Source organism: Triticum urartu, chromosome 6 (assembly GCF_003073215.2).
Source record: "Triticum urartu cultivar G1812 chromosome 6, Tu2.1, whole genome shotgun sequence".
Classification (NCBI taxonomy): Eukaryota; Viridiplantae; Streptophyta; class Magnoliopsida; order Poales; family Poaceae; genus Triticum; species Triticum urartu.
This window is the reverse complement of record NC_053027.1, coordinates 2,517,770-2,532,872: the sequence shown is the minus strand read 5'-3', so window position 1 is coordinate 2,532,872 and position 15,103 is coordinate 2,517,770. Positions and strand designations below refer to the sequence as shown.

At 38.3% G+C, this 15,103-nt stretch overlaps 1 protein-coding gene across 3 annotated transcripts in view; it reads left to right on the top strand.

Annotated features, from left to right (window-relative positions):
* The window catches only part of LOC125512121 (callose synthase 7-like), a gene marked incomplete at its 5' end in the record, with an annotated part of 38,352 nt that extends 24,052 nt beyond the window's left edge, over nt 1-14,300 (top strand). Inside the window, 9 exon segments of one of the 3 annotated variants that reach the window (XM_048677186.1) lie at nt 6,531-6,653; nt 7,535-7,653; nt 7,752-7,835; nt 11,110-11,219; nt 11,288-11,517; nt 12,234-13,037; nt 13,130-13,180; nt 13,270-13,422; nt 13,782-14,300. In XM_048677186.1, the coding sequence (XP_048533143.1) occupies nt 6,531-6,653; nt 7,535-7,653; nt 7,752-7,835; nt 11,110-11,219; nt 11,288-11,517; nt 12,234-13,037; nt 13,130-13,180; nt 13,270-13,422; nt 13,782-14,021 (1,914 nt within the window). 3 annotated transcript variants of the gene reach the window in all.
* Between the last annotated feature and the right edge of the window lie 803 nt (nt 14,301-15,103).

Below are 15,103 nucleotides of genomic sequence, written 5' to 3'. Positions count from 1 at the left end.
GTCTAGGATAAAATGAACTGATGATTTTTGACTGTGATATTAATGTAGTCACTGGCTCATAAATTCTCAGTTTTATCGTCACACTAAGAGTAAAGGGACCAGCATGACCATGTTTAGAGAGGAATGTATTCAATGGATGTCATGAGAGGAAAGGGCATATTAGCATGATATTAAGCACATTCTTATTATTCCAAATTGCAGGCAATGGATTATCTTAAGAGTATATATCTTATGTGTACATAATGACGATTCTCATGATTGATATTCTTTAATTACCAAACCAAAATTGGTTAATATAGATTTTAATTTATATTTGGTCTAAGATTAGAAATATTTTCCATTGCCAATTTTGAATGGAAATTCGCATTTTATTTATCATGACATGCATAATGAGTACTCAAAAGCATGTTACGAAAATGTTCTACCCTTGAAATACATTAGGATGTCTCTATACTTCTCTTCATATATTATATTGCACATGATGTGTTTGACCAACAAGTATATCTATCTAAAAATGTTGATATTATTTGTCACAACTCAGGGGTAAAGGAATTTGCACATACACCGACGCTCTTATTCAGAAAAATATGTGAAAACTGAATTTACACAACAATGTTAAGACAGGGCATTTCTATCCCGTGCAGCTACACGGGTTGATTGCTAGTCTTATCTATAATGGAGTATTGAACCCAAATTTACATTAAACGATTCCTAACTCGAAGATAAAAGATATTACATCCATTTATTGATGCTAACTAGGACTCGTTGGTCCCCTTCTCCTTCAAAAACAAGTTAATTCTCTAGGTGATAATGGGCAGTCATCGGTAACGACCGAGAAAGCCCAACTTTGATGACAAAACAGAATGCTGGCACCCTATTGTCCTGATGCATGGTTCTAGCAACATGCTCCAAAGATCCAAGCCGTGGTGTCCAACACATATAAGTGCCGCTACACCTTGGTTGCATACTAATTACAATAGACAGGCCCCTTGCGTTAGGGTATCACTATCCGAACCCTTCTAATTGCCCTAGCCGAACAATTATAATCTAGACTGTCAAAGGTCCCGTCAAATCTCAATTCCTTATCTTTTAGGAGTGAAATAAAGTCGGTTCATAACTGAACTCCTGAAAGTTAACTCTCCAGAAAATTATTTGCCAATTCTTCTATGTTTTAGTTTGCATAATCCATTTCAATTACCTATTTGCACACATATTAAATCCAAACTTGGTAATTAAGGTTCACACACATGAATATTACAAATTAAAAAAGTACAAATTATTATTCAAATTCAAACACATGAAATGGTCCAAATGAAAAAACAAATACGATGCTCAAAAATCAAGTTCTATGGAGTGCCATTGGTTCACAACAAGATAATCTTTGAGCTGGGTATCAACTATCCAGTTATCGATGCTTCGATGAGTTGTGTGAAATCTTGGTATCATGTTTGCAATGTGTTCGGGTTCAATAGGATCCCGTTTGGAGATGTACCAAAATTTCTTTGTTATCTCTCTCTCATCATCAATGATAATTTTATGCAAGATAATGGAACCTGTCATTATTTGCCATCGAACCTGTGGGTTCTGATACTTGGCAGGGCCACAAATAATGGAAAAGAGCTTTTGAAGCACATTGAAAGCTCTTTGTCAACATCCTTTTTTGTCAGTTCTTGGCTCATTGCAAAGTGAGATATCTTATTTCCTTGAGGTTGCGGAATTGCCTTCACAAATGTGGCCCACGGAGGATATGTACCATCTGCAAGGTAGTAGCCCATCTTTTACTGACAACCATTGACAGTATAGTTGGAGTGAGGAAGATTTCCACCAACAAGCCACCCAAAAAGTGGTGATCTCAAAAACACATTCAACTCATTATGAGAGCGACGCAATCCAAAATAAGAATGTCGAATCCATATATCCTTTGACCCAAGAATGCTTGTTGCATCTTTGGTGTCCCCTCTGTACCGACCTTTCCATCCCATAGCATAATTCTTCAATGTCAAGCGCATGTAATCAAGTGATCCAAACAACCCTGGAGATCCTCATTCTTCACACTAACCTAAGAGTCTCTCAGAGTCTTCTTTGCTGCATTCCCTCCAGTACTCTAGCCCATATATCTCAATCACGACTTGTGTGTATCTTCAAATGGCCTCATGAATTGAATCTTCTCCAATGCGGACAAAGTCATTACTGTCATTGGCTGAACACCCATAGGAAAGCACTCGAACAATAACGACACACTTCATCAATGGTCTTGGACTTATCTCTCCTAATTCACTCCCCCTCAGTTTAAAACATCCGACAAGCTCATCAACAACTTCTGCAATGGTGAGGAGAAGACCTTGGTGCATCTGATATCCTCAACAAAAATACTTCTCCCATTATGTTGAATTGGTTGCAAAGTAATTCTTCTTAAGCTTGGCATGGCCCTCTGCACCGCCGTCCACCCATAGTCTCCTCATGAGCTATCATGGAAATGGTCATTCATAAATATCTCCTTCTTTCTCTTCCACCAATTAAGAGCTCTCAAAGATGATTTCTTAACCTTTTCAACTACACTATGTAATAATCTTTATTCAATTTTATTAAAAAGTGTAACACAAAGAAAATAGGAGTAGAAAATACACATAGGTCATTCGCAAAAACACTTTGTGGGTGGAGAAGTTGAGAGCTTCGGCCAGCGACATTGAGGTGAAGCCGAGGCTATGGGCAGATGGTGTGGTTGCGAGCCTCAGCCAGCAACATTCAAGTTGTGCATGTCGGTCACATACAAACCATGCCACGGCAGAGCACCAGTGTTTCAAATTCTGGCGCCGCCTAATTCCTTCGTCAATGCTCTATGGCATCTCAATCGTCTTCCGGCTCTGTTTTGACCAAAATATGCAAGGGAGAAAACGTAACGTCCCAGTTCGGAAGTTCCGAGCCAATTCTATTCATCTCTCCATGATTATTGACTGATTTTATCAACAATTATTTTTAGAGAAGCCCTTATCATCATTACCACCCATGTCAAATTCATGTGATGAGACTTAATAATTCATGAGTCCCTTTTCATCCATATACGTGTGGATACACTGGAGGCATTGCACATGCAACTCTCATAGGAACAACATGAGGGATATTGCAAGGACAGGATGTATGATGACAACTATATCGACGCGTTACCCTGGCTCTACTGCTGCTATGAATCTGCACATCAACTGATCATCTCATGATCTATAGCAGAAGACATTTGTAGGATCATCTAGGTGTCTAGAGAAGGGTGAATAAATAATAACAAAAATAACCCTTTTTAGCAAACTATTTTAAGCTAGTTACTACTAGTTGTCTAAAGCAACCTAGAGCATGCAAGTCTAAGAAATGTAAAGTGGAAGACGATTTTCCAAACATTGTGATTTATCTCGATGTTTAGATTTTTGGCACAATCTTGTGTCCTCGTTGTTGAAGGTTCAGACACAATGTCCTAAGACAACAAAGCTCTCGGCTAACTTGATCATCGACGTCTAGTCCACATTGGACCTTAGCCCACACTACAAGAAATACTTCATTATTTGCAATTTAGATTAGACTACAACTTGGTCGGACACAAGTATTTGGAAATATACCTTCATGTTTCATCTTTTTTCTGGGATAATATGCATTTTGTATTTTCCAAAATATAGGGCTATGGTACCTCGTGTAGTTGATTCCAAAAATATTTATCTAAAATGCTCCTTTTTTTTCTGCATCGAACATAATACATTACATTGTTAATGTCAATGCTAGGTATTTTCTAAACAATTTTCTATTATTTTCGTATTAAATGAATTTTCTATTGTTAATGTCAATAGCTGGATGGATTTCAATAACATCAACTCAAGGCTAGGTATAAATCTGAACAAAAGACAAAAGCTAAAGAAACAAAAATGGTGATTAGTTGTTATCTTCTCTCCTTGTATGAAGAATGTTGACACAGAACCTCTTGTTCAGGAATGAAATTGATCCTATGACTCAAGCTTAACATTTTTTGACAATGACTATACCATTTTTTGATAATTTCACACATTTAGTCTATTACTTAAGAGATCAATGTACAGAAGTGTGTTTCTCATCTTGGGAATCGGTGCAGCTCCCTTTGTGATATGATCCGTAAGGAAGTGATGTCGGATATATGTGTTCGGTCCAGGAGTGTTGGACTGGATTGTGAGCTATGTTAACTTGTTTCATTATATCATGCAAAAGAGGGAATAGTTCAAGATCAATATCGTATCCATCAAACATTATCTTATCCAAAGAAATTGAGTGCGACAAATTCTGTTGGATATTGTTAGGAATAAGCCACGCGAAGGAAATGATCAGCGTGTGTATGCTGGTCGAGCCGGGCACCGGTGCGTTGCCTCGTCTGTGACGAGTGAGCCATGTGTGCGTGCGCGGGGTGAGCGCAGCCGAAGTGTGGTGTGCACACTAGTTTTCGTGGCCGTTGATGTGGCTGCGCATAGAGTCGTGTAATTAGCTGCTAGTAGGTTGTTAGCTTCATGCGTGGTTTGTTAGCCCGCAAGACCTGGTGGGCGTGGTTGTTCTGAGCTTGGCGCAAGTGGTGGAGGTGGCCGTGTATGTGCGGCATAGCCAGGCCCCAGGCTACCAGGGCCATGGCGTGGGGCACGGCGGCTGATTTGTTCATTCACTGTAGCGATTAATACACTGTTTGACACTATTTACTACTGTAGCTAGGCTGTTGGTCCGGGGCATGGTCCCAACCTAGCTACGCCTTTGGTCCCAACGGATATGTATTCAACTTGTATGGTGGATTGCGAAAGAAAGTTTTGTTTCTTGGAGGTCCAACTAACCAGCGATCTACCAAAGAACTGGCATGTTCCATAGGTAGTCTTCCTATCAACCTTTCAATCCACATAATAGAAATTCGAATATCCAACAATGCTTAAGCTACCCCTTTGTGGAAACCAAACCGCTAAGTTGGGTGTGTGCATGAGATATCTCAAGATTCTTTTCACAAGGACTAACTGAAACTACTTTTGAGCGACTTGAAACTTTGCAAGATGCATCCACTAAGCACGACATCAGACCTAGATGGATAAAGATAATCTAATGTGCCTATCATGTAATGATATACTTTTTGTTCAATTTGGTTACCATTAATGTTGAGGTTAAGGTGGCCACTTTTTGGCATTGCTATCCTGTTTCATTTATCTTCCTCCAAGCTAGAATTCTTAATCATAGCATTTATGTTTTTGTCATTAAATATGAATGTCCCTCGCTTGAGTTGCCTAATTTGAAAACAGAGGAAACTTCTGAATTTTTTCCATCATGGACCTCTCAAGTTTATCTGCCATCATCTTTGAACTTCTCGCTCAAAGCATAGTTAGTGGAACCAAAAATAATATTGTCCATATATATTTGGAAAACAAAAGGTTAATCATGTATCATCTTAGCTACACACTTCGTAAGGGACTTATATGATGCTCTAGCTTGAGTCCACCCGGTGTCTTCTGAAATTTAAAACATGGTCAGTAAGCTTAGCTTTTCAAATCCGGGAGGTTTCTCAACATATACTAGCAAATCAATTTTACCGCTTAGAAAAGAACTTTTAACATCCATTAGATAAAGTGTGATGTTCTGATGATTATCATATGTTATGAATGGCATCAATTCTAGACACAGGCGCATATGCCTCATGAAAATACAAACCTTCAATTTTGTTAAGTCTTGGCCGAAGATAAAAGAATTGTTTTGCACCACTTGTGGATCCTTGGCTTGATTGTTTTGGAACATCTAGTTCATGCCAATCGCATTGTGCTTAGGTTATAATCTCTCCACAGATGTCCACAGACTACTCAAGTGCTTTTTCAATCCGAAAAGGACCGGGAGCTGGAGACAAATGAGTAACTCTCACAACAACAACTAATTTTGGGCATGAGCGAGTTCACCTTTTTCAATCCTTTGCTTGTGGCTCATATTTACTTTGGCATGACGAGGATGGTTCCATTTGAGTAGATTACGTAGTGTCATTTACATCCATGGGCTTGCTTTCTCCAACATTCATTTCTTTGATTACTTCTTAAGCCTACACTTAATGGATGAGGAACTCATGTAGAGTCTTCAGCTGGATCTTGTGAAGGTAGAAACAATTTTTGTCGTGGCATGTTGTGCTCATTGTTGTGGGGTCTAACGGAAAATAATTAGTTTACTAATTGTGTTGTCATTAATTAACAAAAAACTAATATGGAGGACTTGGATGCGCTTTTACCTTTTCAACTTTACTATTTTCCGCAACTCCTCGTAAATCTTAGTTGAGTTGATTGTGAACGTACAAAACTAGAATTTTAGATCTATCTGATAGATAATCATTATAAATTAAATTTCTTCATTTGTTTGAAGTTTATTGTGGTGTGTTAAACACCTAGTAATTTTTCTCTAATTTTTATGCACTTTGCAATAATATAACTCATGATAAGAAATAGCTCATGCTTTTTACTCATATTTTTGTTTTCCTTGATGACATTTCTGTGCTTTTGGCTTTAAATTTTATTTAGGAAATTTACCGCATCAAGCTTCCTGGAAATATCACAGATATTGGAGAAGGAAGACCTGAAAATCAAAATCATGCCATAATTTTTACGAGGGGAGAAGCTCTCCAGACCATTGATGTAAACCAGGTATAACTTTCATATTTCACATTGTTCATCTTGAGTTTCATGTGTCTGCCGAGCTAAAGTTGAAGACAGACAACCTAGTCATATTTCAATTTCTCGCTCATACCTAGACTCCGCTAAACCAACAATGTGGGCTAGATGTGTGCAAGGACTTGGTCTAGAACAATGAACTCTTTGCCCCACCAGCCTTTTGTATGCAAAAAATTTCTAGAGGTAACAGAATTTTGTTGGCATTTCATCAGTTGTCTTGTAACTTTGTGAAATCCCATGTTTTTCCCTTCTTGTCTATATATGTGGTAGCATACATGGGTTTCTTTTACTTCACATACAATGGAAAATGCGCAAGTGAGCACATGTGAGGAATTGTGCACCACGATGTATTTGGGGTTCTATATACTATGTATTTGCTTGTATTAATTATTTTTATTCCAAATCAACATGTGGAACCACTGAGGAAAGAAAACATCACCAATAGATATAATTTATTAAACCAACTTTCTCTCTCGTGTATTCCATGGCATGTGGCCCTCTTTTTAACAACGTTTTCCCAAGCACGCCTCGAAACTGTCCAAATGCATTACAAATGCATTGTCATTTTTAGCATTCGTTGTTTTCCAATCACACTACAAATATAATGTGATTTGCTGGTAAACATTCTAGTGTCTTTCAACTGTGCCCATTAGCTAGGTCTTGAGCACATGTACTTTGATTTCAACACCATATCATGGCTACAAACAATTAAGATAATTGATATCCATGGACAATCTAGTTACATGCGATAACAAATTATGTGAAACCAGTTCAGACTTTACCTAAAGTTCCAAAAATAAAACTATTACTTCAATGGATAATAAAGGACTTGTGATCATTGCTTTTTAACCCAGGATAATTATGTCGAAGAGGCTTTTAAAATGAGAAATGTGCTAGAGGAGTTCGGGAATGAAAAGTATGGAGAGAGAAAACCGACTATATTAGGTCTCCGTGAACATATTTTTACTGGAAGGTTTGCCCATCTAAGAATATTCCAACTTTTAAATCTGGTTCTTGTCATTTTTGTTTATATTTCCATTGGTAACCCTGTTATATGTTTTTCTATGCCAGTGTTTCATCACTTGCTACGTTTATGTCCAATCAGGAAACCACCTTTGCTACCATTGGACAACGAGTTCTCGCCAACCCTCTTAAGTAAATCTTAATTTACTATGTTACATAAGCTCTTTATTCAATGCATTTATTTTGAGTAGACATTGATTTGAATGCTCCGCGGTAATGGTTAATTAGCTATCAAATCAAATAATAACTATTAATTTTGAAAAATGCTTTTGTTTGTTGGACAAACCATCATGGCGAATTATTTTGTACTCATATTAATATTATATTAAGAGGTAGTTGTGCTCGATAAGTTCATACATAATTATTGTTACACACTTAAACATTTATAAGCAAGATCAATCTATGTTAAAGTTCAATATGGAAAAACTCCTAATATAGGACTAGTAGTTGATAGCATAGTAGGAATTCTACGGTGTGCAATTCAGGTCTCTAGATTGTAGTTCCAATTAAGCTTTGAAAAATGTCGAATCCAGGTACGCCAACAGTTGCTTGAGTGCGACATAGACTTCATCCTTGAACCGTCGAAAGTACAAGATTGATAAAAATAATGTACCAGGACAAAGAACTATGATTAGAAATTTAGAAAAGTAAAATAGTTTACTAATATATAATTTAGTATCGAAAAATATATTTTTGATTGAAAAGGTTTCAGTTGAAATTTTAATATAAAAAATGGCAATTCAAATAATCTAAAAAACTTATTGATTTTTTATGACTAAAAATTGCTAGATAATTAGCACTACCAGAAAAGCAAACTGGAATAACCGCTTAATGGAAATGCTCAAACCAGGTACAAATGCCCACTTAAGCCCATAATAGAGGGACAAAGGCGCCAAATCGTGCTACCAGGAATAGAATACCTAAATGGTGCTTGTATCTATACCACATAGCCCACCATTAAGAATGACTACCTTAACATCGAGCTGAAAAAAGACAAGGACACCACTTTTAGAAGTTTTCACATTCATTCAATCGTAGTGATTTTTCTAACATTGCCCTTATTTGATACTTCTATTTTCCCATTTGAAAATATTACAAATTTATGTTTTCCCCGAAGTTTTCAATGTTGCCAAGTAACGCCTGATGTCAAAAGAGCCATATTTCTTAACTCTAGTTATTCACTCGAATGAGAAACTATTCTCGGCTTCTTGTCTTCCAAGCATTGCGAGAACCACCAATACAGACAATCATAGTGATCATTAGGTCGGGTCACTTTAGAAAAACTCCAGAGCTGTAAAGAGCTGGAGCATAAAAAAAAGAGTTGGACCAAGGTGACAGTAGTGGATGCGATCCATAAGAGGCTTACCGATGGTAAGACAAAGATGAGCATTGAGCTCCATTGAAATCTCATTAGTCCATTGACCAGTAATAGATATATGACCAAGATCCTGGATATACTTCTCTTGGCGCAGGTACAAGATGGTAGACGTGGAAGAAACCTCACTCACAAAACCATAACAAAGTCGACATATATGAGACATGAGAAATTTCTTATTGTGATCTGACTCACAAAGGAAGTATAATGAGAAGCTGTCTCTTGTAAGAATCATGTGATCAACATAGATAAGAAGAGGAATCCCTTGATGTGAAGTCAGGAAAAAAAGTCTTAGATCATTAGGAATGGCATCAATGACAGGTTGTATGATTGCTAATGAGAAGTTCTCAAACCAGGTACGAAGGGCTTGCTTAAGCCTATAAATATAGGGAGAATGCGACAAACCATGCTCTTAGGAATTTAATAACCCGATGGCGATTGCGTGTACCTCATGTGTCTCACTATTAGGAAACAAATTGTTGACATCAAGCTAGGAGATGGACCGAGCACGGACAGAGGTCGGGAAAGAAAAGTACTAACAATGGTCATGTGATCCACGACAGCAAATATCCTGCCATAGTCATGACCATGCCATTGATGAAAGCATGGTCCCATGAGACTAGCCTCATAGTTCTCAAGAAAACCATGAGTGGAGGTATTAATTTTGTAGACCCACTAGAAAATGATGGAACCAACGAACCGAATAAAAGGAACAAGGTTCCACATGTCGTTCAGCTTAAGGGCACAAGCTTATCCACCATAACACACAATGATTCCTGATGAACACTAACATGACTTTCAGAATTTAGCTTGACGAGAATAGGTCTAGAAAAACCAATGTGATCAATAGTATGCGTCGGATGAGCATGTAGGGCGGATTGAAGGTGGCATGCCATGAGAAAATGAAATCACACGAAGTGAAAGTTTCATATTAGAATAAGAAGATGGCTCAAGAATGCAATCGGAGTAGAAGGATAATCAAGAAAATATGACACACTAGTAGAAAAGATGGGTCAACAATAAAAGATGACGTGTCATGTACTCACGGATGAAGTTGCGTCGAACAACTAAGATGGGATGCTTCTTGGATCCGCCTCGGAAGATGGCGCCTTTGGATGCCATCTCGAGATCAAAGGCCCTGGGGAAGACTAGGGAGATGTCAATGCACAAAGACACCGAAGAAGCTCCGACTGTGTTGATGATAAAGACGTATGGGGAATATAACACAAGAAAAGATAGTGGGTCAACAATAGAATATCGAAATTTTCCAGACAAGGATCAAAATCATCAAAAGTATTATCCAGAGAATCTGTCAACCATCAGCCTATAGGATCACAAGAATGATATATATCCTTTATGCTCATCACAATATCATAAACAAAGACCAATAGATATGGCCGGTCAGCTTGGTGCACTCACGAGGTCCAAGAATAATAGATTAGAAACAACAAAAGATCCAATGACTAAAATAATCGATTGTGTCGCAACAAAGTTACTCGACTATAGTCACACCCTAAAGTAAAAACAACCAATCAAAAAATGAGGCGGAACACCAGAAACAAACATAATAGCGAGGTCATTCTCAATAGGATGATGATGCTTATGCATGGTCACACCATTCTGAGCATCAGTACGAGGACAAGCAGCATATACCTTGCTGGAAATGTTTATTAACATAATTGTAAAATGAAAATAGGAATCAATAGATTCACCTTAGTTTAGTGTTGTTCAATGTTGTTCTATTTTTTCTGTTTCATGTTTTCATATTTTTTATGTGAAATGCACATTTATTTTGATTGTGAGGCTTAGTGTTTATAAGTCATTATTGTAATGCTATACATGGTTTTGTTCCATTATAGCAATTACAAGATGAAACGGGAGATTACTAAGGTTGACTTTGTATTTACATTGTTTGAAGTAGTTTTTATTTAATGTCTAAGGCTGTTTGTAGAGTTTTATATGCAAAGTATACATTTTCTTTTAACCATGATGTTTTTTGTGCCCCTAAGTTACTGTTTCAATATAATACAGGGTTCGGTTCCATTATGGCCATTCTGATATTTTTGATAGGCTCTTCCATATTAGTATGGGTGGCATAAGCAAAGCTTCAAAGACTATTAATCTAAGTGACATATTTTCAGGTAAAACTGCACTCATATACAAATCGTGTAATTACCTAAAATGCAGTTACTGAATTCAATACTCTTAGGATTTAACTCTACAATCAGAGGAGGAAATGTCACACATCATGAGTACATGCAAATTGGCAAGGGGCTTCATATGGGAATGGATGATATTACAGTCTTTGAAGCTAAGGTTGCCAATGGCCATGGTGAACAAACACTGAGTCGTGACAACTATCGGCTTGGATGTCGATTTGACTTCTATAGAATGTTGTCTTTCTACTTCACTACAGTGGGGGTTTACTTCAGTAGCATGGTAATAATATTAACTCCAAATATCTATGTGAAACCATTTCTCTAAAGATGTCTAAGCCATTTCTTTTGTTAATTTGAACTTTAATTGTGAAATGAGGCAAATTTTTACATATCATGGTGGCTCCTCCAATTATGCTAGTCTTTCTAGGAGACGCATGGTGCCTTTTATAAGTTTATGTTGATGTGGTTGGTGCATAATGGCCCAGCGACTCGGGAGGGGGCGCTGGTGTAGCATTCCCATAATTTCACAATAAGTGGTATAAGACACAATTTATCCTGATAGAGATATCGGAATGCTCATGGTTTTTGTTTTGGGATGAACATAGATGTGGCCAATGTCGATCGAATTACCTGGAGATGAGGCATTGGTTTAGCCATGTTTTTCTGGATGGGGTACAATACAAGACACCCCTACCAAACAAATAAAGGAAATTGCATGGATTACTTATTGAAATGTATCTATGAAATAAAAAGCAGATAGGTGGAGATAATTATCTTTAAACCATTTATATCTTGACGCACCAGCATGCTAAGTTTCTTATTCAGCAATATGTAGAGTTTTTTTAATGTAAACAGAATGTGAAATGTGTTCATATACTTCTATTTTTGCAAGTTCTCAGCATGATGTGTGTACATGGTTCCAAACTTCCAACACGTAATGTGTTCATCATTTTTATTTTGGGATACTGACATCTTTAATTGCATTCCTTCTTTCAGGCTACTATACTTACGGTTTATGTATTCTTGTATGGGAGGTTATATCTAGTTATGTGTGGCCTGGAGAAGTCTATTTTGCTGGATCCACGTATTCAGGACAACATCAAGCCTCTTGAAAATGAAATGGCTGCACAGGCTATTTTCCAGCTCGGTTTGATGCTTGTTCTCCCTATGCTCATGGAGACATTCTTAGAGCTGGGATTCTGCACAGCATTACGAAAATTATTTACCATTCAGCTTTCCTTGGCTTCTATGTTCTTCACATTCCAGCTTGGCACCAAAACCCACTACTTCACGAGAACAATACTCCATGGTGGCACTAAATGTAGACCGAAATGCCGTGGTTCTTTTATGTACCATGCAAAGTTTGTTGACAATTATCGCATGTACTCCCGTAGCCACTTTATTAAAGGGCTCGAACTGTTGATTCTTCTGGTAGTGTATCTTGCTTTTGGAATTTCCTACCACCTCTCGGTCATGCACCTATTTGTCAGAGTCTCCATATGGTTCCTTGTCACATCTTGGCTCTTTGTGCCTTTTATATTCAATCCAGTTTGTTTTGAGTGGAAGAGAATGGTTGATGACTGGACCGATTGGTGGCTGTGGATCGGGAATCAACGGGGTATCGGCATGTCTGCGGATCAAAGCTGGGAGGCTTGGTGGATAGGTGAGCAGGAGCACCTCAGGAAGACTTGCGTGCCTGCTCTTCTCTTGGAAATCATCACTGCACTCCGATTCTTGATGTACCAGTACACTATTGTGTACCATCTAAACATAGTGCGGCGCAGCAAAAGCATTCTTCTGGTACATCCTCTAAACATGGCCTCCTTTGTTTGCTTTATTTTTTATTTGTACAGTTGCAGAGAACCATAAGGTAATTTCCATTACGTTTACAGGTATATGCACTGTCATGGCTGGTCGTGTTCACGGTTCTAGTAGTTCTAAAGGTAGGACACTGCTCTTTCATACATAGGTCCAGTTATCTCTGATCCAATACTTTCAAATCTTACCTCTTGTATTTGGCCTTTGTCTTCAGATGGTTTCAATAGGAAGGAAGAAATTTGGTATCGTTGTATTCCTTTGCTTTGCCTGTGTGATGGCGAGCATAAGTGTTGTATTTAAGCTCACATTTTCTGATGTCCTTGCTGGTATTCTTGGTTCGGTGCCTGCTGGATGGTTTATTCTGCTGGTTAGTGAAGCCTCTATTCATCAACTTGTTTCAGATTTACTTTTAGAAAATAGAAACCAAAGAACAAATATGGATTTCCCATCCTTTTAACTGTCAACCAGGTTATGTCAAATGTCATTAATCACTAAGTTTTAAATAGCCTTGCTATAGCCTGTCTACAGCTGTTTGAGCAGGGTGCCGCTAAATTGTACTCGTCCCTATTCATGTAGAATTCTCCAGTACAGTTATGAAAAAGCTGGTGGTAGCATAGCTATAACTGATTTTGAGGACCTCCGCTATTTGTCATAGCCCACTAGTTAAAACTATGTTAATCAGCAACAACTCTGGTACCCTGTTATTTAAATGACTTTTTTTCACAGATTGGGCAAGCATGCTCTCCATTTTTTAAGAAGACTATGGTGTGGGACTGCATCATGGAGCTCGGCAGGGTATATGACAGCTTCATCGGTTTAATCATGTTCCTGCCAATTGGGTTCTTGTCATTGTTTCCCCGTGTCTCAGAAATCCACACACGATTTCTCTTCAACAAAACTTGGTCACGGGGCATCCAAATCTCAATGATCCTTGCAGGTCAGAAGGACATATTGGAGTTTGATTAACCACTTTCATTAATTTCCCCCTCCAAACTCTCTTGGACAGGAAATAAATGATTTAGTTTTCATGATCAAATCTTGATGTCTGTTTATGCTATATGTGTAGACATATTTTGAAGGTGCGCGTGAAAATACCTGGGGGAGTTTCTCCTTATCCATTGAGTATTTTCAGTTTTACGGTGTATACATTTCGTGATGAGTGAAATGCACACACAGTTATTGAACTATTTGAGAACTTGTAGTTTCATCCCTCGATCAGCTCAAAATTATAGAACTTGTATGTACGGTGCACATACGGACCTAAAGGCTTATATTTCACTAGGTCCAATCCACTCAAAGTCCATACAGTGAAACATGTGAATCATGGACCACAAGGGTCCCATCTGGCGACGGAGCTTGTCAAACATGCTGCATTGTCAGCCGTGTGCTCAGCAACAGTGGGAGGCTAATAGGGAGTAGAGGTCAGGGGAGGATATAAGGTGGGCCATTCCCGAGCAGCTCGTCAACGTTGACGATAGAAGCACAGGTACGTCGCCGGGTCGTAGAAGGCAATGGTAGATTCAGGTGCACTTCCCGGTTGAGGAGTCCAACAGGGAGAAGCGGGGAGCAACAACGGAGGAGATTGACACACTAGTGAGCGAGCTGAACATGGCGAAGACAGGTACGGATCCGATGATTTGCATCAAGGTGGCTCAATTCTTTGGACAGAGAAGTTGAGAAGGCCTAGGCTGACTCATCTGTTGCCAGCAATTAAGACCGTCAATCTGAAAAGGCCTAGGTGGATGAGCGATAATGAATCGTCGGATCACGGATCTAAAACCAGCAAAGATCAGAAGGAGTACAAGACCACAAAATTTAAAAATTAAGAGTAGATTTTTAGCAATAATCTTGTCTTGGTCTAATTAGGAATCAACTATATTGGATCGATTAGTTCTACGTATTTGATTAGTACTTTAGTACTAGATAGTAGGTACATGCCCTGATTTAGCTCGGCATATTGTTGTAGAGTTTGATCCAGTTCAGGGAGAGTTGGTCGTGCCTAGCGTCTCTTTCTTCCACAGTGAACACACCCCTTTCCAATAGAATGA